Here is a 24,792-nt window from a genome sequence, read left to right as displayed (position 1 = left end):
TTTCTTTTCTTTTTTTTTTTTTTTTTTTTGGCTCCACGCACTCGTCTGTGGTAACATGTGGAGTCTTAGGTGTTCACCAGAGTGGGGCAACCCATGAGGCTGCTTTGTGATGCTGCATGTGGGGGAGGGGTCCGATAGGGAACAGTGCTGCTTGCTCCGCTCTCTGCTGGTTTTCAGTCACTTTCCTGGGTACCCACATAGTGCTAGAGATTTCTTGTTGGATGATGCTCTAAGGTTGGGTAGACCAGTTAAAGTTGATAGCAACCAAATCGAGACATTGAGAACAATCAACATTCTGCCATGTTGGAAATAACCAACAGACTCAAAATATCCAAATTAATAGTTATTGGTGAAAATTAAAAATGTGTCTTTTATGGAGAGAACTAAACAGACTTTTTGGCCAACCCAATAAATTTTTGAGCTTTTATCTATAAGGTTCTTTGTTCGTCCACATTTGGTTCAGATGGTAAGCCTCAGACTGGTTTCTGGGACCTGGTCACCATCTGAGTTTTGTCAAGCAGACTGGGAAGAATGGGAGCATGGGGCTGCGTTTTTAAACTACAATGCCAGTTCAGCTCACCACTATCCTCAAATTCCGGTTCGCCAACCCAGCCTCTCCTAACTCAGTGTGCTCCTGAACCCCTCCCACCAGGTTTTCTGTTGCTAAACGTGTCATGCTTGCCTTTGAGTACCATCAGGATGAGTTGCCTTTCCTGTCTTTCCCAACTAGAGTCTAGGGGGAGTAATGTGCAGTGATGGAAGTGAAAGATTGAGATAGTGGGAAATGCGGTCTTCCGTGGGAGGCAAGATGTTAAATTAGGGTGGATTTTCCAACTCTGCATTAATTGAATTCTGAAGCACAGTTTGTTTACCTTTTCTGGAATTTATAATTGTTGAACTTGGCTTTGTGCATTGCACTATTAAGTATTCTCTTCCTGTGATACTAATGACTGACTTGTTTAGATCAGGTAGGCTTAACCTTTTTTATGTCATGACCTTTCTGGTGATTTTGTGAAGCCTATCAACCTGCTTCTGAGAACATTATTCTCAAATGCACAAACTAAATGCAAAGGATTGCCAAGGAACCTAATTATACTAAAATACAGCTAAGATATTTTCAAAATTTTGTGATACTGATATATATGGGCTTCTTTATTAACACATAAAACAAGATCTAGTGCTGATGTCATTTCAGATTATTATTTTGAAACGTATACAACATCCATGATTTGATATCTAAGTATAATTTCTATTGGTGGTAAAGTCACAGGTACTGCTAATACTAGGCTCAATTGTTGCCTGTGTTCATAACCGGAGCAAATGCTGTATTTCAGAAGTTAGTGGGGAAAAAAAGAATTATTTTTTCCCATCCAAGTTCACTGAACCCCTGGTTTAGAGGTTGCCTGAATTTTCTTTGTCATTGTAAGAGTAAAATATTTTTGTTCGTTAAATTCTAAGCTCTTTGGGCTTCTATTACTGCTTCTTGTGTGCTTCATCTACTTGAGTCGATTTGCAACGTTGGGACAGTAATGCTTGAAGGCTTGTGTGGAAAGATATCAGCACCTGATTAGAAATGAGAGGTTTCAACAAAAACTCTTGATGATGTTACCTCAGCATACACCACCAGCAGGCAGTCGTTGGAGCCCCACCTCTGTTAATTTCATGATGCTTAAGTATGTATGCGTCAGTAAAGTTTGGATCATCTGCATTAAGGAATATTATAGTGCTGTCTTGTGACAGTGTCTGCTTAGATATTTCGTGAGGGAGTTTGTTGATTCATGTGACCTTGGCAAAGCCCTTTATAGTACTCCCACCTTCACCTTCAGTGGGTCCTTGCAGCATCCCTCTAGGAGAGCGGGGTTTGACGTCCTCATCTGGAGTTGAGGAAACAGTCTCTGAGAGCAGAGGTGACCAGCCATGCTCCCAGAGCTGTGGAAGGCATAGGGGAGGAGTGATAAATACCGAAGTGAGGACTGGGCCTCACCTCTAGCCAAGTCTGGAAGCAGATCTCCTGGTCCCTGGGTCAATCTAACTGTGGTGTCCACGTCTCATTCTGCAGCCCAGAGGTGGGCCCTGGAGTGAGAAGCAGTCCCAGCCCTCAAGCTAGATCTCCCTGTAAAAGCAGACAGACCAAGGCATCCAGAAACAGTATCTATCGTACCTTCAAAGGCTAGAAAAAACATTCACATGTGTGCGCTTACTTTATCCTCTCAAAAACTCTGAGGTAAGTATTCTTATCCCCATTCTTCAGAGGAGGAAACTGAGGCTTAGAGAGTCTGTGATTGGCCACCTTAAATTCAGTATTTATTTGGCAGAGTGGATGAAAGCCCAGGTCTGTCTGATGCAAGCTGGGGTTTGCCAATCTCATGTCCAGAGGGTCTCTCCTAGCCACAGCCAGGCTCTGATGGAATCCCAGACCATAAGAAATATAGGGAAAGGTAAATCCAGGGGAGCAGGAGAGTCGAAGAAAGCTTCACAAAGTGAGACTTCTCCCTGGTGCTGGGCAAGAATGATGGACTTAGAAAGATGGAGCCAGCAGAAGTCACTCTAAGCAAGTGACAAGCTATAGAAGGGGAGATGTATCACCCATGTAACAAATGACTCGAACTCAGCATCAAGAAATCCATAAATCAGTAAGAAAAAGACAAATCACCCACAAAGGAATGGGAAAGATGCGAAGAAGCAATGCACCATGCAGGAAATCCACGTGACCAATGTATATTAGTAAAAGGGCAGCCTAACAGCGTGGCATAGGCCAGGCTTCTCAAACTGCGTGCTCTGATCTCCCAGGGATCTTGGTGAGATTCAGAGTCTCATTTGGTAGCTTCCAGGTGAGACCGGCCTCTAACCAGCTCCCAGACGACGCAGATGCTACTCCTCCGAGGACCACACTTTCGAGCGGAGAGGGCATACGTAAGTGGGGGTAAGCGTGTGAACCTTTCAGCCTCCCAGGCTTGTCTCTAGGCTCTGCCACTTTTCAGTTTGGAAACTTGGGCAAGTAATTTAACATCTGTGTCCTTCAGTTTCCTCATCTGGAAAATGGAGATGACAGCAGTCTCCATCTTCTTTTCTTTTTTATTTTATTTTCTAAAATTGTATTTTTAGAGAGAGGGGAAATGAGGGAGAAAAAGAGAGAGAAACATTGATGTGAGAAACATTGATTGGTCGCCTCTCTTAACACGCCCTGACTGGGGACCCAACCCATAACCCAGACATGTGACCTGAGTGGGAATCGAACCCACAACCTTTCACTTTGCGGGACAATGCCCAACTGAGCCACACTGATCAGGGCAATAGTCCCCACATTCTGTGGCCGGGAGGACTAAATGAGTTAACATAATGTAAAGCACGTAGTGCTGCATGTGGCAAAGATAAGCACTCCATACATGCTAGCGATTGGTGGTAGCAGTAAGAACTGCTCAAGAAATGCAAACTGGCCACACTGGTGCCATTTCACACCTACCAGACTGGCAGATGTGAGGGAGTCTGACAATTTCAGGGCTGGGAGACAGAAACTCTCACACACTGCTGGTGGGAGTGCAAATTGGCACGGTCACCTGGAAGAGCAGTTCAGTGGTATCTGCTGAAGTTGAGGTGCCCCTGTGGTGTGATTCCAGGTGTGTATGTGTGTCTAGAGAGCAGCAGTGTGTAAAAGCCAGCCACTGAAGGCATACATGGCACATTTAGGAAATGGCTGACTTTGGGGAGGGAGGAAAGGGAATACGATTGGGGGGAAGAAAATACTCTTTCAATTTTGCTATACTTAACAGAAAAAAGTCTGAAGCAAAAATGACTAAATTTTAACATTTGTTAACTCTGAATGGTGGGTACGTGAATATTCATTATGTTATTCTTTCTACTTTCTTGTGTCTACTTTTTTCTTAAGTTTTTGAAAGTTCTTTTCTAGGGGAAGGAAGGGGGAAGGAAGGGAGAGGTCGGAGCACGTGGGAGAAGCGAGCAGTGCAATGTCAGATGCTGGGTGTCAGGCGGGGCACTGCCTGTCTTCAGGAAGGAGTGGAAAAGGGCTGTAAAGAGGTAGGGGAGGAAGCTGAAGCTCAGAGATGGAAAGGGACCTATCTCTCGGAGGTCATGCAGCTAGTGGTGGAACCATTTGGACTACCAGCTCCAAAGTTTCTGCTCTTGCTAGGAGTTTATCCAGGTGCAGGTCAAGCAGACCCCGGCCACGGCCAAGGGAGCCCCGCAGGGCGGAGGCAGAGGTTGCACAGTCCAGCCCAAGCATTTCTTCTCCAAGGTATCACCTGGCTGTCACTCCGGGAAATCCTGGGATTGAAGCAGCAAGGCCTCTCCTCCATCTCGCCAGGACCCCCTGCTGCACCCCCCCCCCCCACCCACACACACAAGGGCTCTCAGTGGCACCCTGAGCCCGGGGAGAGATGCAATGCTTCCAGCACAGCCAAATGTGGCCGTACCTGCACTGGGCCAGGATTCTAGGGGAAGGGACATTTCCACATCCCTACACAGTCTTCTCATAAAGAAACACTTAAGAATCAGAGACCAGGAAATCCAGAGATTGAAAGGCATGAGTTGGCATGAGTTGGGCAAATGGGTATTATGTATGATACCACTGTTCACGGATACACCCATGGCAAGACATCTCTAATCAACCAGAAAACCCCGAGTCCTGACCTCAGAATCCTTCTGAACCCCCTGTTCCGGACACCCTCTACACTCGGTTGCAGTGGGCATGCAAGATGAAGTCTAGTTGGCGTCTTTAGCAGACGCCATGGGTGCCCTGCCTATTCCCTCAGCCCTTTTCATTTCAGGGCATATCGGCCTGGCTCGCCACTGCCAGCACTGGCATCTCCTTGCCTAAGGTGGGACAATGGTGCCAGGAATGAACACCGTCTGGCTGTTCTCAGCCAATGACTTGCAAGAGCTGGCAAATAAATAGCCCAGTTCCCTTAGTCTTGGGACCTGATTATGGGGATCCCCAAACGAAGACACCCCCTTTGTCTAGTCTAATTGTTACATTTTCTGGACAAGGGAACTGCGGCTCAGAGCAGCCAGGGCCAGTGGCGGGGCTCTCGTGGGGACCCTGTTCTCCTGACCTAGGATTTAGCCCTTCCCAGTGCTGCTGCCTCTGTGTCTATCCTTTCCACCACCCCCTGGGATACTGAGCAGTCTATATCCCAGTGAAAAAGAAAAGACTTGTCACCCGCTAGACAACCCATGGGCATCAGAAGCAGGCTGCAGTGTGGCTCAGTATTTTGAGCAAGGGCCTGAGAACCAAAGGATGGCTGGTTCGATTCCCAGTCGGGGCACATGCCTGGGTTGTGGGGCAGGTCCCCAGTAGGGGGCGCATGAGAGGCAACCCCACATTGCTGTTTCTCTCCCTCTCTCCTTCCCTTCTCCTCTCTCTAAAAATAAGTAAATAGAATCTTAAAAAAAAAAAAAAAAGAAGCAGGCTGCAGACAGGCCCTCCCTGGAGTCCCCATGGACACCTCTCCTTCCTTGGTCTGGGGCCTCTGGCCAGTCCCTTAAGCTCCCAGGCCTCGGTCTCCTCAGCAGAAGAATCAGGCTACAGGGGAACTCATACCTCATGGGGTGGGCTTACCTTAGTCAGCCCTCCTTCATCGTAGGTACCATCTCTGGAAAAATTTAAATGCACATGGTCACTTTTTAAAAGAAAATAATTTAAAATTATATTTGCTTTATAAGTTTAGTGGAAAATGCATATTCTTTCAACCTAGATTACTTAATTAATGGAACAGAACATCGATGAGAAAATGACTCCTGCTTTTTAGCCATGGAAATGTTAATTCTGGGTGTTTCTGCCCGGATCTGCCTGGTATTTCGTGCAGCTGGGGGCTTGAGGTCCTCCAGTCTCATCACTGACTTGGAGGAAAAGGCACACCCTGAGAAGCTCCCCGGACTGAGTGACAGGAGGGCCATTTCTCTCTGTAAACCAGCCTCTGTCTGTCAGCTAGGGACGAGGAGGGTTCCGACAACCTTGGCACACTGCCAGCAGACCACAAAATAAGGAAAGACTGAGCAGGACCATGGCCCTCCAGCCCTTTCCTCCAGCTGGCAGGCAGCCTGGGAAGGGACTGCCCACAGGAAGGGTGCAGCCAGGCAGGGCCTCCCATGCACCCCCCTCCAGGCTGCCCTGGTGACCAGGCAGGGAACCCGAGCTACATTCTACACACCAGTGCAGCGCCCAGAGCTGAGAGCTGGGAGCTGGGCACCGGAGACATGAACAAGATCTTCCCCCAGGTAAGATCTGCCTGAGATGGCTCCTGACCCAGGGGAGCCAACCTGGGGCAGGAGTGGGCAATAAAGACGGGGGATGTTGAGATGGCTCAGCTTCCCCCTGCTCCAGAGGGGGTGGGGGGATCCATCCATGTGATGGGAGGGGGCATCAGGGAAAGCCTCTCCCAGGAGGAGCCGCCTGAGCTGGTTTGAAGGCTGACTGTTTACCAAGGGGACCGTGGCAGCAAAGGCATTCCAGGCAGAAGGCACAGTGCAGGCAAAGGTGTGGGCATATGAGCAGGCTTGATGAGTTTTCTGTGTGGGGGGCCAGTGGGCCCACCTAAGGCTCTCAGTGACTTCCGTGGGAAACTTTGGGGAGCCTCACCAAAGCCCACTCCTCACCGTGTTCTCTTGGGCAGGTGGAGGCCAACGGCAAAGCTGCTGCTCGAACCAATGTCCTCCCTGGGGAAGAAGGTAAAGGGTGGAGGGGTGGGGGCCAGTGCCCTGCAGGCTCTCCCCAGGGAGGGTTCCCTGAGGTTGGGCTGGTGCTACAGAGGCACAAAGAGGGCACCCTAAGGTTCCCCCTGTCCCTCAGACCTCCGCCCTCCATGTTGATGTCATCCACTCTCATCTTCCTGGCCGGCCATGCTGACAGCCAGCTGCTTAATAGGGTTGTTCATCTCTTCACGCACAAGCATTTGTTCAGCACCTACTGTATACTGCCTACCTTACAGGCACTGCACCACATACAGAGTCCACCTGTAACTCGTAAAGGAAAGATCTCTGGAGTCAAACACTTGACCCAGTGATTGACGTGGGCAATTCTCTTAACTACTGAGGAATAAAGTAGGCGGGATCACACACTTATTTGGCACCTGCTGTGTGCCAGTGACTTGTGTGACTAGAACAGTTCAAAGGAAGGAACGCACATTGACTGAGCACCTACCCCACGCTCTGCCTTGACTGCGTCTGACCGAGGAGGAAGCAGACCCTTCCTCCTCCAGGAGTAAAGGGCCTGGCTGCACGGCCTCTTAGTCCGCAGGCCAGTGCTGAGAGGGGTCCTGTTGTGGGGCAGTAACAGAGGAGGCAGCTGAGGCTAAGAGAGGTTGGGTAGCTTGGCCAAGCTGGGATCCCTCACAGCTGAGAGGTGGGAGAGACAGGGTTGGAGTTCTTATTGGGGTCCGTCTGGTTGCAGAGCCCCGGTGCCTTTGTTGCCCCACAGTGGGGGTATTGACTTCCAAGTCCTGGCTCCTAGTAGGCGTGGTTGTGGGACAGTGGCTTCTTTTCCCCTCTGTCCAGAGTGAGGATTGGCACCTCAGGGCCTTCCCTCTCTGGAGAGCAGCATCTTCACCTGGGCATGGGCCTCAGTTCTGCCCGAGTCTCTCCTGTGACCCGTCTTGCCCACAGGCTGCGCTGCACAAATATTTGAGGAGTGCCTGCCCAGCTGATCAGGGCATTCTGGCCCAGATTCACATGGTCTTGTCTCTCTGGTTACTGGAGTTTCCCATGTTTGCTGACAACAAGGAAACCACCCGCTAGGGCCTGCAGGGGTTATCGATTTTAGATTTATGCTGTATCTCCTACTATCATCTCCTTTCCCAGCACACACCCACCCCAGGCTCCTGCCACGCCAGGCCACTTGCTATCCCCCAACACCACCTACCAGGCCTTTTCTCCACCTGCACTCTTTATGTGGAGTGCTCTCTTCTCGCACCCTCCCCTCCCCCGCCGGTGGGAATTCCACAGCACGTTGCTCACACTCCCTGAACGACACTGACTGCCTGGCTCTGTGAGCTGCACAGGGACAGGTCTGACCAGCAGGCGAGCAGAATGGACGGCTCCACAAATATGAGTGGATTGGATGGAAATGGCCTGCTCTGCCCTGAATGGGGGCCCTTTCCTAGTCTCCTGGAGCCCTGGGTCAGAATATTCATACAGCACCTACTAAGGCATGCCTGCCCCTGGGCTGGATCCTGGGACACAGATGCTTCCCATCTGCCCTGCTTCTTTCTCTGGAATAACTGGGGCCCAGCTGTCGGCAGTTGTACCCACACTCTCCTTCTAACTGCCCATACTTTGCCTTCTAAATGCACTGCAAACTCTCAGAGGGCAACAACCTGAGCAATGGCTGCTTTTGTGTCCTCTACAGAGCAGGACACCTAGCAGGTCCTCAATACGCTTTCCTTCATTATTTCACAAGTAAGCAAAAATTAAAGGAGCAAAGTAAGTTAAAGGAGCAATATGTTTCCTCTTATAGTTATTTCCACAATGCTTAGGATACAACTTGGCACATAGTAGGTGCTCAATATACACTAACAATAGCTAAAACCTTCATAGCACTTACTATGCCAAGCACTGTTTTAATATATTCACTAGCTTAATCCTCTCGGCAGCCCTGTGGTAGGTGTGGTGACCTCCATTTTCCACATGAGGAATCAGGCAGAGAAGTAAAGTGATGTCTCAGGGGGGCCGGGCTGGGCAGTGCGGGAGCTGGGCATCCAACCAGCACCCTGGCAGGCTGCGGAACGAACAATCGGTTGGCACGTGGAAAGGGCTCTGGTTTGGGCAGCAAATAGGTGTGAACTCACATCTCAGCTCCGCACGAGGTGACCTGAACTTTGCCTTCTCTGAGCCTTGGTGTCCTCATCTATAAAATGTTGTTTTGGAAAATAAAAATAATGGCTATGTAGAAGGGCCTGCTATAGTTTCTGCCCCATGGTCGGGGCTCAGAAAGCAGGTGTCCATTTCTGACTGGCTCCTGAGGAGACAGCAGTGTTTGTGGAAGGACAGGAGTGTAAGGGTGATGGAGCAGAGGCCTGGGACCCTCTGTATCCCAACTGCTGCCCACTAGCTACAGGACTGGGCCAGGGACTGGTGCTCGGTGGGGCTGGGCCCGCAGGCAGAACTGAGGGCATTGTGGCACCTCCTCCAGGGAACTTCTTTCTGCCCCTGGATACCCAGGTGGGGACAGGCCACTTACAGGAAGGGCCAGAGGAGGGGGTCCCTGAGCCCCAGCACTGGCTGCTGCACCACCGGTTTCCTGCTCCCACAGCAGGCTGTGGCCCTTTCTGCTGCTCTCGCCGAGGCACCTGCCTCTCGGCCTCCCTGCTGCTCCTGTTGGCAACTCTTGCGGCCCTGATTGCCTTGATCGCCATTTTTGGATCCCCACCACGTACATCAGGTCAGAGTGGTCAAGGGAGGGTGGGTCCTACTTGCTGGGAGGGGATGGGGTGTGGAGACAGGGGGGAACCCTGACCCTGCTTGGTTTCTCCACAAAATGACTTTTGGACAATTCCTTAGCATGTGTGCACAGACTTGGGCACTTACAATAGCTCTTGTAATATGAGCTATTAAGAGGTCCCAGCTCTGATGACCTGCCTCCTCCAGGAGGCCTGCTCTGACCTCCAGGCTGGGTTAGAAGCCTCTTCCCCTGGCCTGTGTCCCGGGTGGCACCATCCATTTGTGTGTCTGCCTCCATCATACAGGATAAGAGTGTGTCGACCCTTCCCCGGGGCCCCAGCTTCAGTGGTGAGTCCCAACGTGGTCCCTGCCCTCACAGACCTAACAGTTTGGAGTGACATAACCATTAATTAAATAAGCACATTGAGGCAGGGTTAACAGGATGCTGAGAGACTAGAATAGGGCCCCTGACCCAGTCCAGGAGTCAGAGTGGGCACCTTGGAAAGTGAAAGGGAGCTGAGGTCTGAAGGGAAAGTAGGAATTGGTTAGCCAAAGGGGTGGCAGGGATGCATACCAGGCTCAGGGAACACTATGTGTGGAGTCCCTAGGATGGGAAGAAACATGAGGAAAAGGGTAGGAGACCACACAAGGGCCAGAGGACACGGGGCTGGAGCGGTGGGCAGGGCCAGGGGCCTAGGGCCTCAAAGGCTACACTGGGGAGGGAGGTCACTATCCAGAGCTCAATGGGCAGGGGCTGAGCTCACTGGGTGCAGGTGTCGCCACAACTCCCTTTCTGATGCACAGCTCTATAGCCAGGCCAGGTGTGTAAGGGCCAAGGCGAGGGAGGGGTAAACCCACAGCTCTCTGCATGCTTGTGCAGAGACACGGGCACCTGGGGTAGGTGTGCATCCTTGAGGATATGCATTCCTGTGCCTCTGTGTGCGTACACATGCCTCTGTGTCTGTATGCATCTGTGTGATGCACATCTGTGTGTGTACATGTCTGTGTGCTTGTGTACATGTGTGTCTGTGTGTGCATGTGCATTAATGTGTGTGATGATATGAAAGTTTCTGAGAGTAAGTCCCCCTCATGTGAGCTGGGACCTGGATCCCCTGTGCCCAAACATGCACAAACCCGCTCAAACCCGCTCAAACCCGCTCTCCCATGCATGGCCTGTGGGGCTGGGGTGACATCCTGGCTCATCTCCTTCAATTCTTTATAGCAGCTCCTGGGGTGGTGGGAAGACTGTCAGAAGGGCAGAAATGTTCAGGTGCTGCCTGATATTCCTGGACACTGGGGAGGCCACCCCAGCCTCAGGGAAGCACTGGGTCAGCAGGCCTGGGTTGTGAGCTATGCCGGGGCCCATCACACTTCCTGAGTCTTCCTTTTCTCATGTGTGAAATGGGGCTGATGATGATGCTTCCAGGGGGAGTGGGGAAACGATAGAGCAAAACCGTGCCAGTGCTTTGTAGACGGTGAAGTTGTGGCCAGGTGTACTCGTATGGAGTGATGACCTGATAGCCCCAGGCCAGGCCCAGCAAACTGTCTCTGGTAAGCTGGCCTGGTGCCAGGGGCTCTGCCATGAAAGCCGCTTCACTGCCGGAGCCCCGTCCTCGGAGCCTCCTGCGAGCCTGTCCGCGGCTCTCCGTGAAGGAGGGGTACTGTGACCTACTTGGCGCACTCCATGTTCTGGGGTTATGCAAGTCTCCCCAGCAGTCCTGTGGGTGTGTAGTGTGGTCCCCATTTTGCAGACAAGAAACCTGATGCTCAGAGGTCAAGTCATTTGCCCAAGGTCACTCAGCTGGCAAATGGTAGAGCTGGGACTTTGGCCTCTGGTGCCAAGCCCAGTATCCTTCTAACTGCCCCAGCCCCTCAGGCCAGCTTGGGGGGTGGGTCTCAGGTGTGGGAACCTTGTGATGCCCTTGTGAGCATCATCCTTGACCTTCTGGGGCCACCCTCTGCCCACTCAGCGGCCCAGGCCTGTGTGACGGTGACAAACAGGACAGGCTTCCTGTGCCGTGACCGGAGGAGCTGCATCTCGGCCAGCGGGGTCTGTGATGGTGTCCGCACCTGTCCCCACGGCGAGGACGAGGACGAGGACTTGTGCCGTGAGTACTGCCCAGTCAGGCCCCTGCCCCTGCCCTGAATGGACCTTCCAGGGCCCTTTGGGGTTGCCCCTCCAACTCCCACTATCCCTGCAGTGAAAATGAAGCTCAGTCATCCCTGAAATTACCAGGTACCTTTGTGTCCTCAGGCCTTTGCTTATATGGTGCCCTCAGCCAGGAGCACCTCCCCCCGCACACATACGTGAATGCCCACGTTAAGGAATGGCCTCACTCTGTGCATCTCCATGCCAGAGAATCTGTATTCAAACTTCATGGCAGAGTTCAAGGGTTACCTCCACCAGGAAGCCCTGACTCTCAAACTAGGTTAAACTTCCTCCTTTGGGCTTCTACATCCCCTGTGCTTCCCTGTGTCCCAGCCCTGGTCACCTTGCCACCCTCAATTGGCATATTTGCCATGACCATCAGGCTGTAAACTCCTCAGGTCAGGCCTGGCCTGCTTGACCTTGGGTCCCAGTGCCTGGCACACAGGGTATTCAGAATGATTTGCTGAATGAATGATGGAATGAGTGAGTAAATGAATGAATGAATGGGAAGATCTTGTCCCAGACCTTAAAGACCTGACAATTCTCAGGAGAGAGGAGCCAGGCCCTTTGCCCATTGGAGCGGGGAGAGAGCTTGGTAAGTTGGAGTGGGCGGAGAAGGGGTGCCAATGAAGGGAGTCATTGCATCATAAACCCTCAAGATAAAAAGAGAATTTAAAAGTCATCTAGCTATGTCCCAGTTCATGCCCAAACTCCCCTGACAACAAACCCAGCAGAGGCCCCCCAGCTTCAGCTTGCATAGTCCTGGGATGGGGAGCTCACTACCACTTGAGGCAGCTGCTACCATCATTGCACGGTTTCTCCATGGGAATGTCTCCCACTGGCATCCTTGACGGCTTCCAACTCTGCCCTCTCATCAACCCCTGCCTGCCATGAACTGGATCTTAATCTGTCTCCATGACGATGGCACTGCATGAACTTGGAGCCACTGCTCTTTTGCCCCACGTAAGTGTTCCCTTCCCCGGGACACACTCTCAACTCCCAGTCCTCCCCCTTGTGATGGGTCTTCCCTGTTCCACCAGCATTCTCCAGAACACACAACACATCCATCTCCCTGGACAAGCTCCAAAACATTCATGACACTTCTGACCATCTCTGGCTAGTTCAAGGAACAAAGGCTTTTTTCACCTCCCAAGTCTGGGTTATACCTCTAGTGATGTGGCCTGAGTTTGTGTTAATTTTTGGTAGCCTTGTCGCACTGCTGTCTAAAACAGAACATGCTTTCAGGTAAAGTGCTGTAACTCCCTCTCACAAGGTACGTGAACTCACATCCTCTGGGTTCTGGGACCCAAGTGCGAGACATCACATTTATTCTTGTTATGTTCCAGTTGGAGAAGGCTTCGTGGAGATGAAGGAACTTGAACCTGGACTTGACTGGAATGGTTTTGGACAGGTGTCCAGGAGCACACTTCTGGAGGGAGGACAGTGCAGGCAGTGGGGTGGGGGGTGGGGATGCACAAGATCTGCGTAGGGTGTGAGGAAGGGAGAGGCAGCTCCCTGGGCGTCTTGCTGGATGTGCAGGGAAAGAACACATCTCTCCTTTGACTTGACCCCCTCCCCAGGAAACCTTGCCCTCGTGCCCTTCCTGGTGTGCGTGCACAGTGACACTGAGTTTGGCAACAGCCAAGGTGGCCATGACAATCCCCCTTGAGATATCCCTGAAACAGCTGTGGCCAGATGTGGACTTTCTCCTGCCTCATCTGTTCTCCATAGGAGATGTGCCCAAGAGTCTCCCCCAATTCCTTGTGGCCCACTGTGGAGACCCAGCATCCTGGATCTACTCAGACCAAAGGTGTGATGGAACCAACAACTGTGGGGACTGCTCGGATGAACTGATCCCAGGTACGGGTCTGGGCATGGGCTGGGCTGAACACGTGGCCGGGTAGTGACCAGAGAGCGCAGGTTGACCAGGGAATCTCTGAGGTTCCCCCTTCATCCTTTCCTTGCATCCTGGAAAGACATTTCCACCCCTTCTTGGATGCCTCCAGTGGTGGGGTGCTCACTACTATACCAAATGACTCCCATTGGAGCTTTATTCTTCTGTGGTGGGGAACTTAATAGATGGGAAACTGGTATAGCTCCGGGGTCACAAAGGGAGACTTGGAATCTGGCCAACAAGAGGGTAGTCAGGCAAGAAGTATGTATGTTGTTCAACTGGGGTTTGAACCTAGGCTTCCCTAACCCCCTCTTTACCTCTCAACAACCCTGTGAGGAAAGCAGGGCAGGAACCACTGGCCCCACTTTATATGTAGGCAAACTGAGGCCAGAGAAGAGAAGGAACTTAATGCAATGAACGACAGGCAGGGAAGTTGGGACGCCCTCCCTGACTCCCAGTCTCCCGACTCCAAGTCTGGCCTCTTTCCACTGTCCCAGTGTTTAACCCGCAAACACGGCCTGACACGGCTGGGCCCGTGCCAGGCTCTGCTGGAGCACAGCCAGGAGTCACACGTGTGTCCTACCCACAGGACTCACATCCTGCTGATGCCGAAGGGAAGTGACGAGGACCTGGGGAGGTTTATTAGGGGAAGGGAGGGGGTAAGAATCCAGGGAGACTTCTCAGAAGAGGTGGTATTCAAGCAGACCTTAGAGAATGGACAGGGTTTTATTTTATTTTATTTTATCTTATTTTATTTTATTTTAAAGATTTTATTTATTTATTTTTAAATTTTATATATTTATTTTTAGAGAGAGGAAGGGAGGGGGAAAGAAAGGCAGAGAAACATCAGTGTGTGGTTGCCTCTTGTGTGTCCCCTACTGGGCACCTGGCCCACAACCCAGGGAAGTGCCCTGGATGGGAATTGACACAGGGACACTGTGGTTCTCCAGCCGAACTCAGTCCACTGAGCCACACCAGCCAGGGCTGGACAGGGTTTTAACAGGCAGAGGCTGGACGTGCAGGGAAGAATGCTGGAGGCCCGGGGTTCAGGGCAAAGGGGGGAAGTCTATGGGGCACCCTGAAAGAGTTTTAGGTGGGCTGGTGTGGCTGAGTCAGGGTGAGAGGGGGAGGATGGGCTGCGGTAGACAGTGTGCACCCATTAATATTTGAACTTTGGCCGTGTGCCTGGCACTACTCCTTAATAACAACCTTGAGCAGATGAGGAAACTGAGGCTCAGACAGGGTAAGAGACTGGCCTGAGGTCACACAGCCCATGCATTGGGATCTAGACTCCCTTTCCCACAGGGAAACAAGAAGACAGTCAACCCATGCCAGATGGGATGGGGGTCTGGGGAGCCGTGGCAGGTGTCGAGGTAGGGAGTGCCCTGGACATTCCAGGACACTACAGCTGCTCTTCTGTCGTCTCTCGTTCCTCCAGTGACTGTGTGCCCACCCTGCGGCCCTGGGTGGTGGCGCTGCACCTCAACTGTCTTCAAGTACTGTGGCTGTATCCCGAGAAGCCTCTGCCGGGACCGTGTGCAGCACTGCTCTGACTGGTCCGACGAGTACTCCTGTCCTGGCCCCTAGCTGGGCACGCAGGCCGGAGCAGGAGGCTGGCTGAACCGCGCTGATGAGCCGCCACGTGAGTGTTGCATTGAAGAATACGAGGGCAGGAAGGAGCCTTCAAGTTCATCTAGTAAAACCTACACACTGTGGTCTCTGTGGAAAAAGACTTGCCTCTCCTGCTTTCAAAATGTTCAGCCTCTCCTTGAATGCCTCCAGTGACAGGGAGCTCATTAACAAAGATGAGGGGAAACTGCTCCCACGATTTTAGGCCTGCTTCAGGGGCCACGCAGAGGGAATTTGCTCCTCTGCTCTAAGACAGACTCCTGGGTTTTGACCTCATTACCCCTTGGAGAAAAGACAAGTCTGGAGTCAAATATCCAGCCAAGGAATTTAGCCCTTATGTGGCGTGCGTACCGCTTCCTGTCTCTGTACCCAAGGCAGATAGATACTGCTGGGCTGGGCTATAGCTTCAGCATCTTTCTTGTCTCAGTAATCAGGCCCTCTTGGCTGACCACATGAAGTTTCACCTGCAGTGGGGCTTCATCAGCCTGCCGGGGGGAGCCCTCCAGGAGGCTCTGAGCCGTGGAGCAGACGATCTGGAGAAGGAGCAGCTCTTCCATCCGTCCCACTCTCCACCCTGTGCCTGGTGCCCGGGCACTCCGCCCAGGTTTCTTGTACTAGTGGTTGTCTTTTGACCCCAGAGCCTAAGTAAATGAGTTGTTTCTCTCCATACCTTTCCAGCTTTCCAGTCCCTAGACACACCAAGATCGGTGCTCCCATTAGGGAGATGAGGGAGCTGAGGCCTGGAGGGAGAAATGACTTGTCGAGGATCATACAGCAAAGTCAGGGCTGAAACCAGGATCAAACATATTCTAGGGTGTCTCAACCCTAAAACCTTACCTGTTACCAATATGATTGTCTCGACTTGTTGGGAAGCGAGGCATGCAGAGTCCCTGTGGGGTATTTTTAAAATTAGCTTCAGGGTCACAAAGTGAGACTTGGAATCTGGCAACAAGAGGGTTCCTACTGAGGGAGACAGACCTATCCCCACTGCAGACTAATGGAATCAGTTTTGTGTACCAGTCTTGTGTGAGTTCTGGACTGAAAATGGCCATCTGGGAGACAGGTGAGCGCTGGTTCATTCATCACTTGATGAAGAGTCGCTACTCACCTGCTCTGGGCCAAGCTGGGTGCTGGGCACCAGGAAAGGAAGAGACCTGAGTCCCAGCACCTGAGGAGGGCGGGGTCTGGTGGAGGAGGCACCTCCTACCACAGAAGGATTGGGGGACAGCAGGAAACTCTAGGCTGAGGGTACTGAAGAGGGGCCTTTGGGAGCCAGGACTCAGTCACGGTCCTGACCCCAATGAACTGAGGACCAGCTCCTAGAACTGGTCCCTCAGAGATTTTGCCTGAGGGATGGTCAGCCCCAGGCTCTGGCGCCTCTGGCTAAGTTTCCCTCCAACAGCAGCACAAGCGAGGAGCTGTGGGTACACTGGGGCGGCATCCTGCGTTCTGACCACTGATCCAGAGGCGCCTCTTTCCCAGAGGAGGGGCCTTTGGGCTGGCTCTGGAGGGCAGGAGAACTTCCAGCGAGACAGGTGGAAGCGAAGGGCAGTCCCAGTTGAGGGGCCCTGTGAATGAAGCTGTGGCTGTGTGACAGGCTGTGGCTCAGCCAGGGAATGCCAGCAGGTCGGGGTGGCCACAACATCAGTGGGTGGGAGTGAGGAGGTGAGCAGGGAGAGGATCCTGGAGGACACAGCGTGTCACACTTCATCCTAAGGACAACAGCCATAAGGTGTGGTAAACAATGACACTCTCTGGAGCTACAGTGATCTTTAATTACAACGGTCCAAGAAGGAGATGCCAGCACTTGGACCAAGTGAGCAGAGAAGAGGGGAAGGTCAAGGGCTACTCACCGGTAGAACACATGGGCCATAGGGACATACTTAGTAGGCGTCAGGGCGTGAAGAGGAAGATGGAGGAGGCCAGAGCCCTGAGAAGGGGTGCCTGGCCTCCCACTCTGGGCCATGCCTTCTCCAACAGGACGCCAGTCTCCAGGTAAAGAAAGTGCTGAGCTGGTCCCTGAGGAACAAGGAGCTTGTTCTGGCACTGAAATGCCAACATGCTCCTGATGGCCTGAGCATCAGCTGTTGCAAACCAGGTTGCTGGGGAGAAACCAGCGGAGCCTGAGCCTGTGTTTGCTCATACCAGTCAGCCTCAGTGGTTGAAGAGGGGCCTCTGGGAGCCAGGACACAATCATGGTCCTGACCCTGATGAACTGAGGACCAGCTCCTAGAACCAGTCACCTCAGGGATTCTGCCCTGGGTTGGGGTTAGGTTTAGGGTTCGGGTTTGGGTCAGGGTTAGGGCTAGGTTAGGTCACTCTGCGGCAGGGAGAGTACCCACTTCTGGCAGGGAGTGGCAGTGCTGCGGTTCGGCCTCGTGGGACAGAGGCAGGTGGGCCTTGGTGGTCAGCCAGTCCTAGGCTCCTTCAGTGGCCTGTGGCTCTTCTCTGAAAACTCCCAGAGGCACCAGCATCACCGTTGCACACCATTTTAGCCTCCCCTCCCATCCACGCCCATGCACGGGCCCCTTGGGGTACAGAGCGTCATTTTACAGGATCGAGAAGCCACGGCTGAGACCTACTTGTCCAAGTCCACTCAGCATGTCAGTAGCAGCGCACGGACCACAAGCCAGGTTTCTTTCCTTTTTAAACTATAATGAAATGTATTGGCATGGCATGGGTTAGTAACAGTGTGTAAGTTTCAGGTGCACAGTTCTGTCGTACAGTATCTATACATTGCCCTGTGTGCCACAGTCTAGTCATCTTCATCACCAAATATTTGACCGCCTTCACCCTCTTAATCCTCCTCCCATCCCTCTTCCCCTCTGGTAACCACCATACTGTTGTCTGTGAGTATGAGTTTTTTTGTTTTTCTTTGTTTGTTTTCTATCCTACCTGAGTGAAATCACATGGTTTTTGTCCTCTCCATTCCATTTATTTTGCTTAGCATGATACTCTCAAGATCTAACTTCTCATAAATATGAAAGCCAGGTGTCCAGGCACACACATTAGCACTTGCTGCAAACAAGGCGCTGTGCCGAGAGCTCTACGTCTCATTCTCGCCACAATGCTCTGAGGGAGATGCTGTTTTTATACGAAGCTTGGACAGCCAGGCAGCTTGTGGCAGGGCATCTGACTGTGGGGCACAGAGCCAGGTGCCTGGGCACTTGGCCAGAGAAGTTGCTGTTTTATGCTATGTCTCATGAGGTGTGGAAGCTTCTAGGGTTTATGATGCCTGAGCAGAGCCATGATGGAACCAGGTGGGGAGCAGGACAGGGCAGTCCTGGTTGAGCAGTGTGAAGCAGCCCCCCGTGGCTGGAATGTGAGGGTGAGTCTCAGATTCTGGGCTGCAGGGAGTGAACTTGGCTCAAGGCTGCAGGGAGCTGGCAGAGGAGTTCAGCAGGAAGAAGACACTGCATTCCTCCTTCTGTGGAGGCGCAGCAAAAAAGGATCTCTCCTCTGTACGTTAGGAATAAGGAGGTCATGGCCAGACTATCTTGCAGGCTTCTGAAGAGGAAAAGGTGAGAGCTGGAATGTGAATGCCACTTGGAAACAACAAAGCTTGAAGCAGAAGAAAGGGGAGTGCCAAGTGCTGTGTTAAGCGATTAATAAATATCAAGAGCCAATATTTGGTGAGCAGTTAGTACATGCCAAACACCAGTGCAAACTTTTGTGTGCCTTATCCCCTGTATCTCATTTTCTCCACTCCTCACAACCTTTCCAGGAACCTGGTTTGTGTACTTCATGTGCACCTCACAGAGGCATGAAGCTGCTTGCTTAAGATCACACAACTTTTAGAGGACTCAACCAGGATCAAACCTCAATAGGCCCCAATCCAGAACCCACCATACCCCTCCTTAATATCTTACCCTTCCTGGGCCAGGACTCCCTAGAAGAGGAAGCTGGGGCCCTGGCTAGGGGGTGGGCGCCTGAAAACACAGGAGGTGATTGGCAGCTAGCAGACCAGCATTTGTTCTTTTTTTTAAAAGAGTTTAATTACTTGGTGTCTTTGTTTAAAAAGATGTTATTTATTTATTTATTTTTAGAGAGGGAAGGGAGGGAGATAGAGAGAGAGAAACATCAATGTGCGGTTGCTGGGGGTCATGGCCTGCAACCCAGGCATGTACTCTGGCTGGGAATCGAACTTGCCACACTTTGGTTCGCAGCCCGCACTCTGTTCTTTTCTTAGTTATTGGTTCTTCCTTTCAGAAAGAAGCAGATGCCCTAGCAACCTCCCAAACAGCACTCCATAAGCCAGGTCCAGAGAGACATGCACCCAGTGGGGCCAGCCGGGGCCATTCCATGGCTCTCATCAGCAGAGTGGGGGATTTAATGCCACAGCCTGCAGGGAGAACCCAGGCAGCCAGCATCAATATTTGCCCTCTCCCAGCATCCTGGCCCAAGCTCCCAGATCAGTAAGTTAAGTACAACAGGCTCTTGCTGTACAAATACACAGGGATAGATGGATGGAATTTAAAGTGGCTCAGCATTCCCCCAGGGGTTGGGCTGGAAATCTGGTCTGATTTAACCCTCTGCCACTGCTGTTTGCCTGAGACTCTGTTCCTCCTCAGACTCATGAACTACAGACATTAAACAGCTTTCCGGAGAGAGAAGGGACCAGCCCAAAGCAGCACGGCTAGGTGGGTGCTGCTGGGATGATGAGGACCACCAAAGTCAAGGCAGAAGTGATTTCTCTGAGTCCTTTAAAAAAATGTTCTAATTGAGATACAATTTCCATACAGTTCAATGAGTTTTTTACAACAGCTTTACTGAAGTATAATTGACGTACAACATGCTACACATATTTAAAATGAATACTGTCATAGGTTTTGACACATGTGTATACCCATGCAACTATCTCAGTTAAGAGAATGAATATATCCATCGCTCTCCAGTGTCCTTCCAGCCTTTGTAAGCCTTGCTCTCACTCTAACCATCCTCACTGCCATACACAGGCAACCACAGATGGATGTTGTCAGTAGAGATTCATACTTCTACAGAATGTTACATAAAGGGAATCATACATATATGCTCTTTTCATCTGTCTGGTTTCTTTCACTCAGGATATTAGGAGTTTTATCTGTGTCATAGCATGCCCAATAGTTATTCTTTCCATTTTTGAGTAGTATTCTGTTGTATGGGTACACCATCACTTGTGCATTCCAGGTTGAAGAAATGCATTCTTCACTTACCCATTCATTAATGGATTTTGTGTTATTCTTAGTTTTGGCTATTACAAATGAAGCTGCTATAGTACAAGTCTTTATATGAATGTATGCTTTTAAAAATATATATTTTATTGATTATGCTATTACAGTTGACCCAGTTTCCCCCCTCTTTGCCTCCCTCCACCCAGTACTCCTGTTCTCTCCAGCAATCCGCCCCTTCGTTCATGTCCGTGGATCGTGCATATAAGTACTTTGGCTTCTCCATTTCTTATGCTATTCTTAACCTCCCCCTGTCTATTTTGTACCTACCTACCAATTATGCTTCTTATTCTTTGTACCACTTCACCCATTCTCCCTCTTCACCTTCTCAGCTGATAACTCTCCAAATGATCTCTATATCTATGATTCTGTTCCTGTTCTGGTTGTTTGCTTTGTTTATTTGTTTGTTTTTATTCAGTTGTTGATAATTGTAAATTTGTTGTCACTTTAATGTTCATAGTTTTGATCTTTTTTTTCTTAAATAAGTCCCTTTAATATTTCATGTATTAATGACTTGGTGGTGATGAACTCTTTTAACTTGACCTTATCTGGGAAGCACTTTATCTGCCCTTCCACTGTAAATGAAAGCTTTGCTGGATAGAGTAATTTTGGATGTAGGTCCTTGCCTTTCATGACTTGGAATACTTCTTTCCAGCCTCTTTTGCCTGGAAGGTTTCTTTTGAGAAATCAGCTGATAGTCTTATGGGAATGCCTTTATAGGTAACTCTCCTTTTCTCTTGCTGCTTTTAAGGCTCTCTCCTTATCTTTAATCTTGGGTAATGTAATTATGACAAACCTTGGTGTGTTCCTCCTTGGGTCCAACTTCTTTGGGACTCTCTGAGCTTCCTGGACTTCCTGAAAGTCTATTTCCTTTGCCAGAATGGGGAAGTTCTCCATTATTTTTTCAAATAAGTTTTCAATTTCTTGCTCTTCCTCTTCTCCTTCTGACATGCCTACGATTTGGATGTTGGAATGTTTAAAGTTGTCCTGGAGTTTCTTAAGCCTCTCCTCATTTTTTTGGAATTCTTGTTTCATCATTTTGTTATGATTGAATGTTTATTTCTTCCTTCTCCAACCATTGAGTCCTGGTTTCCTTCCCTTCACTGTTGGTTCCTTGTACATTTTCCTTTATTTCACTTTTCATAGCTTCACTTTTTCCTCTATTTTGCAATCATACTCAACCATTTCTGTGAGCATCCTGATTACCAGTGTTTTGAACTCTGCATCTGATAGGTTGGCTATCTCTTGATTACTTAGTTGTATTTTTTTCTGGAGCTTTGATCTGCTCTTTCATTTTCTTGGCCATATATTTTTTTTATCTTGCACCTGTTACATAGCAAGGGGCAGGGCCTCAGGTATTTGCCAGGGTGGAGCAACCTGCATCGCTGCGTAGTGACGCTGTATGTGGGGGAGGGGTCTGAGAGGGAACTGTGCCGCTAGCTCAGCTCTCTGCCGACTTCCAGTCACTTTCTCCACTTCCCACAAGCAAATTGGGCCTTCTGGTGCTGACTTCCGGGTGGGTGGTTTTGTGTACGTTCTAGGACCCTGTGGGTTTCTCCAATGAACTCTTCTGTGAGACTAGGAGTCTCTCGTGCTGCTGCAATACACACAGGTTTTTCAGTCAGAGGCTTTGCGGCTTTATTTTCCCATGCTGGAACCCTGGGTCATGCAGTCTCTCTCGCTCCCCAGTTGCTCCTCCCAGTTTATCTGCACACAAATGTGGGACTGCCCAGTCCGCCAGCCACCACCTTGCCATGAGGCCTCTCTGCCCGGCTGCCTGTCTCCACCCCTCCTACTGGTCTGGATGAATATTTCTTCTTTAACTCCTTGGTTGTCAGACTTCCATACAGTTTGATTTTTCTGGCAGTTCTGTTTTTTTTTTAAATATAGTTTATTGATTATGCTATTACAGTTGTCCCATTTCCCCCTTCACTCCCCTGCACCCTGCACACCCTCTGCCACCCACATTCCCCCCTTTAGTTCATGTCCATGTGTTATAAGTTCTTTAGCTTCTACATTTCCCACACTGTTCTTATCCTCCCCCTGTCTATTTTCTACCTACCATCTATGCTATTTATTCTCTGTAGCTTTCCCCCTCTCTCCTCCTCCCCCCACTCCCCTGTTGCTAACTCTCCATGTGATCTTCATTTCTGTGGTCCTGTTCCTGTTCTAGTTGTTTGCTTAGTTTGTTTTTATTTTTGTTTTAGGTGTGGTTGTTAATAATTGTGAATTTGCTGTCATTTTACTGTACATGTTTTTTATCTTCTTTTTCTTAGATAAGTCCCTTTAACAGTTCATATAATAAGGGCTTGCTGATGATGAACTCCTTTAACTTGACCTTATCTGAGAAGCTCTTTATCTGCCCTTCCATTCTAAACCAAAGCTTTGCTGGGTAGAGCAATCTGGGATGTAGGTCCTTGCCTTTCATGACTTCAAATACTTTTTGCCAGCCCCTTCTTGCCTGGAAGGTTTCTTTTGAGAAATCAGCTGACAGTCTGATGGGAACTCCTTTGTAGGTAACTGTCTCCTTTTCTCTTGCTGCTTCTAGGATTCTCTCCTTCACTTTCACCTTGGCTAATGTAATTATGGTGTGCCTTGGTGTGTGCTTCCTTGGGTCCAAGATCTTTGGGACTCTCTGAGCTTCCTGGACTTCCTGGAAGTCTATTTCCTTTGCCAGAATGGGGAAGTTCTCCTTTATTATTTGTTTAAATAAGTTTTCAATTTCTGGCTCTTCCTCTTCTCCATCTGGTACCCCTATAATTCAGATGTGGGAACATTTAGAGATGTCCTGGAGGTTCTTAAGCCTCTCCTCATTTTTTTTGAATTCTTGTTTCTTCCTTCTTTTCTGTTTAGTTGTTTCTTTCTTCCTTCTGGTTTACTCTATTGGTTTGAGTCCCAGTTTCCTTCCCATCACTATTGGTTCCCTGTACATTTTCCTTTATTTCACTTAGTATAGCCTTCATTTGTTCATATAATTTGCGGCCAAATTCAACCAATTCTGTGAGCATCCTGATCACCAGTGTTTTGAACTGTGCATCTGATAGGTTGGCTATCTCTTCATCACTTAGTTGTATTATTTCTGAAGCTTTGATCTGTTCTTTTGTTTGGGCCATTTTTTTTGTCTTGATGCGCCTATTACGTATGAGGGGCGGAGCCTTGGGTGTTCACCTGGGTGGGGCAACCCAGTCACTGGGTTGTGACGCTGTAATGTGGGGGAGGGGTCCAAGAGGGAACAATGGCACTTGCTCTGCTCTCTGTTGGATTTCTGTTCCTTCCGCCACTTCTCCCAAGCAAACTGGGCCCTTCTGGTGCTGATTCCCGGGTGAGTGGGTTTGTGTATGTTCTAGGATCCTGTGGGTCTCTCTAACGAACTCTCCTGTGAGGCTGGGAGTTTCTCCTGGCACCGCAACCCCCCACAGGTGTTTTCAATCAGTGTTTTGAGGCTTTATTTCCCCATGCTGGGACCCTGGGTTGCAAGGTCTATCTTGCTCCTCAGTTTTGCCTGGTTTATCTGCGCGCAAATGTGGACCACCCGGTCACCCCTCCTCCTGGTCTGGATGAATGTTTCTCATTTAACTACTTCGTTGTCTGACTTCCATACAGTTCAATTTTCTGTCAGTACTGGTTGTTTTTTTTTGTTTCTAAATTTTTGTTGCCCTTAATTTGGTTGTGTGAGGAGACACAGTATATCTACCTATGCCTCCATCTTGGCCGGAAGTCTGGCTGTTTTTGTTTTAAAATTTGTTGTTGTCCTTCTCTTGGTTGTGAGGAAGTAAAGTGTATCTTCCTACACCTGATCTTGGCCAGAAGTCCTGAGAGTTCTTTATATATTATAAATTACAAAACCTTTATCAGATACATGATTTGAAAATATTTCTCCCAGTCTGTGGATTATCTTTTCATTCTTTTAACAATGTCTTTCAGAAGTTTTTCATGTTGATGAAGTCCAATTTATCAAATTTTTTCTTTTATGAATCATGTTTTTATATTTCTTGTATTTAAAAAAGTATTACTAACCCAAGGTCACAAAGATTTTATTCTATATGTTATTCAAGAAGGTTTATAATTCTAGGTTTTATAATTGGGCCTATGATTATTTTGAGTCAATTTATGTAGATGGTGAAAAGAGCGAATCAAAATTCTATTTTATTATTGTTTTTGCACATGGAATCCAGTTGCTCCTTTCTCTATTGAATTGCCTTTGCAACTTTGTAAAATATCAGTTATCCATTTATTTGCAATCTGTTTCATTGATCTATTTGTCTATCTTGATGTTGATACTGCTCTGTCTTGATTCCTGTTCCTTTATAAGTCTTGAAATTGTGCACTGTTAGTCTCCTCCTATTCCATTCTTTTCCAAAGATGTTTTGACTAGTCTAGGTTCCTTGCATTTCCATACAATTTTCAGAATCTGTTTGCTAAATTCTGTGGAAAAGTCCTGCAGGAATTTTGATTGGGATCACATTGAAACTACAGATAAAATTTGGAGAGAACTGCCATCGTAACATCGTTGAGTCATCTCA

The 24,792-nt window shown here is 49.5% G+C and overlaps 1 protein-coding gene across 4 annotated transcripts; it reads left to right on the top strand.

Moving 5' to 3' along the window:
- The first annotated feature begins 5,504 nt into the window (after positions 1-5,504).
- LDLRAD1 (low density lipoprotein receptor class A domain containing 1) lies at positions 5,505-18,985 on the top strand. Of its 4 annotated transcripts, XM_028514039.2 has the most exons (7): positions 5,509-6,234; positions 6,630-6,684; positions 9,263-9,391; positions 11,361-11,498; positions 13,271-13,399; positions 14,872-16,310; positions 17,230-18,985. In XM_028514039.2, exons 1-6 carry the CDS (start codon positions 6,106-6,108, stop codon positions 15,018-15,020), a joined length of 729 nt encoding a protein of 242 aa, XP_028369840.2. In that variant the 5' UTR covers positions 5,509-6,105; the 3' UTR covers positions 15,021-16,310; positions 17,230-18,985. The 4 variants fall into 4 exon arrangements, with proteins under 4 accessions (XP_035882031.1, XP_028369840.2, XP_035882029.1 ...); XM_036026136.1 differs by lacking the exon at positions 17,230-18,985 and having other exon boundaries at positions 9,266-9,391; positions 14,872-16,073; XM_036026138.1 differs by lacking the exons at positions 11,361-11,498; positions 17,230-18,985 and having other exon boundaries at positions 5,505-6,234; positions 14,872-16,073.
- The last annotated feature ends 5,807 nt before the right edge of the window (positions 18,986-24,792 follow it).

The sequence above is a fragment of the Phyllostomus discolor genome, chromosome 5 (genome assembly GCF_004126475.2).
Source record: "Phyllostomus discolor isolate MPI-MPIP mPhyDis1 chromosome 5, mPhyDis1.pri.v3, whole genome shotgun sequence".
In the NCBI taxonomy this organism is placed as follows: domain Eukaryota; kingdom Metazoa; phylum Chordata; class Mammalia; order Chiroptera; family Phyllostomidae; genus Phyllostomus; species Phyllostomus discolor.
The sequence above is the reverse complement of the archived record's forward strand: the minus strand, read 5'-3'. Positions and strand labels throughout refer to the sequence as shown.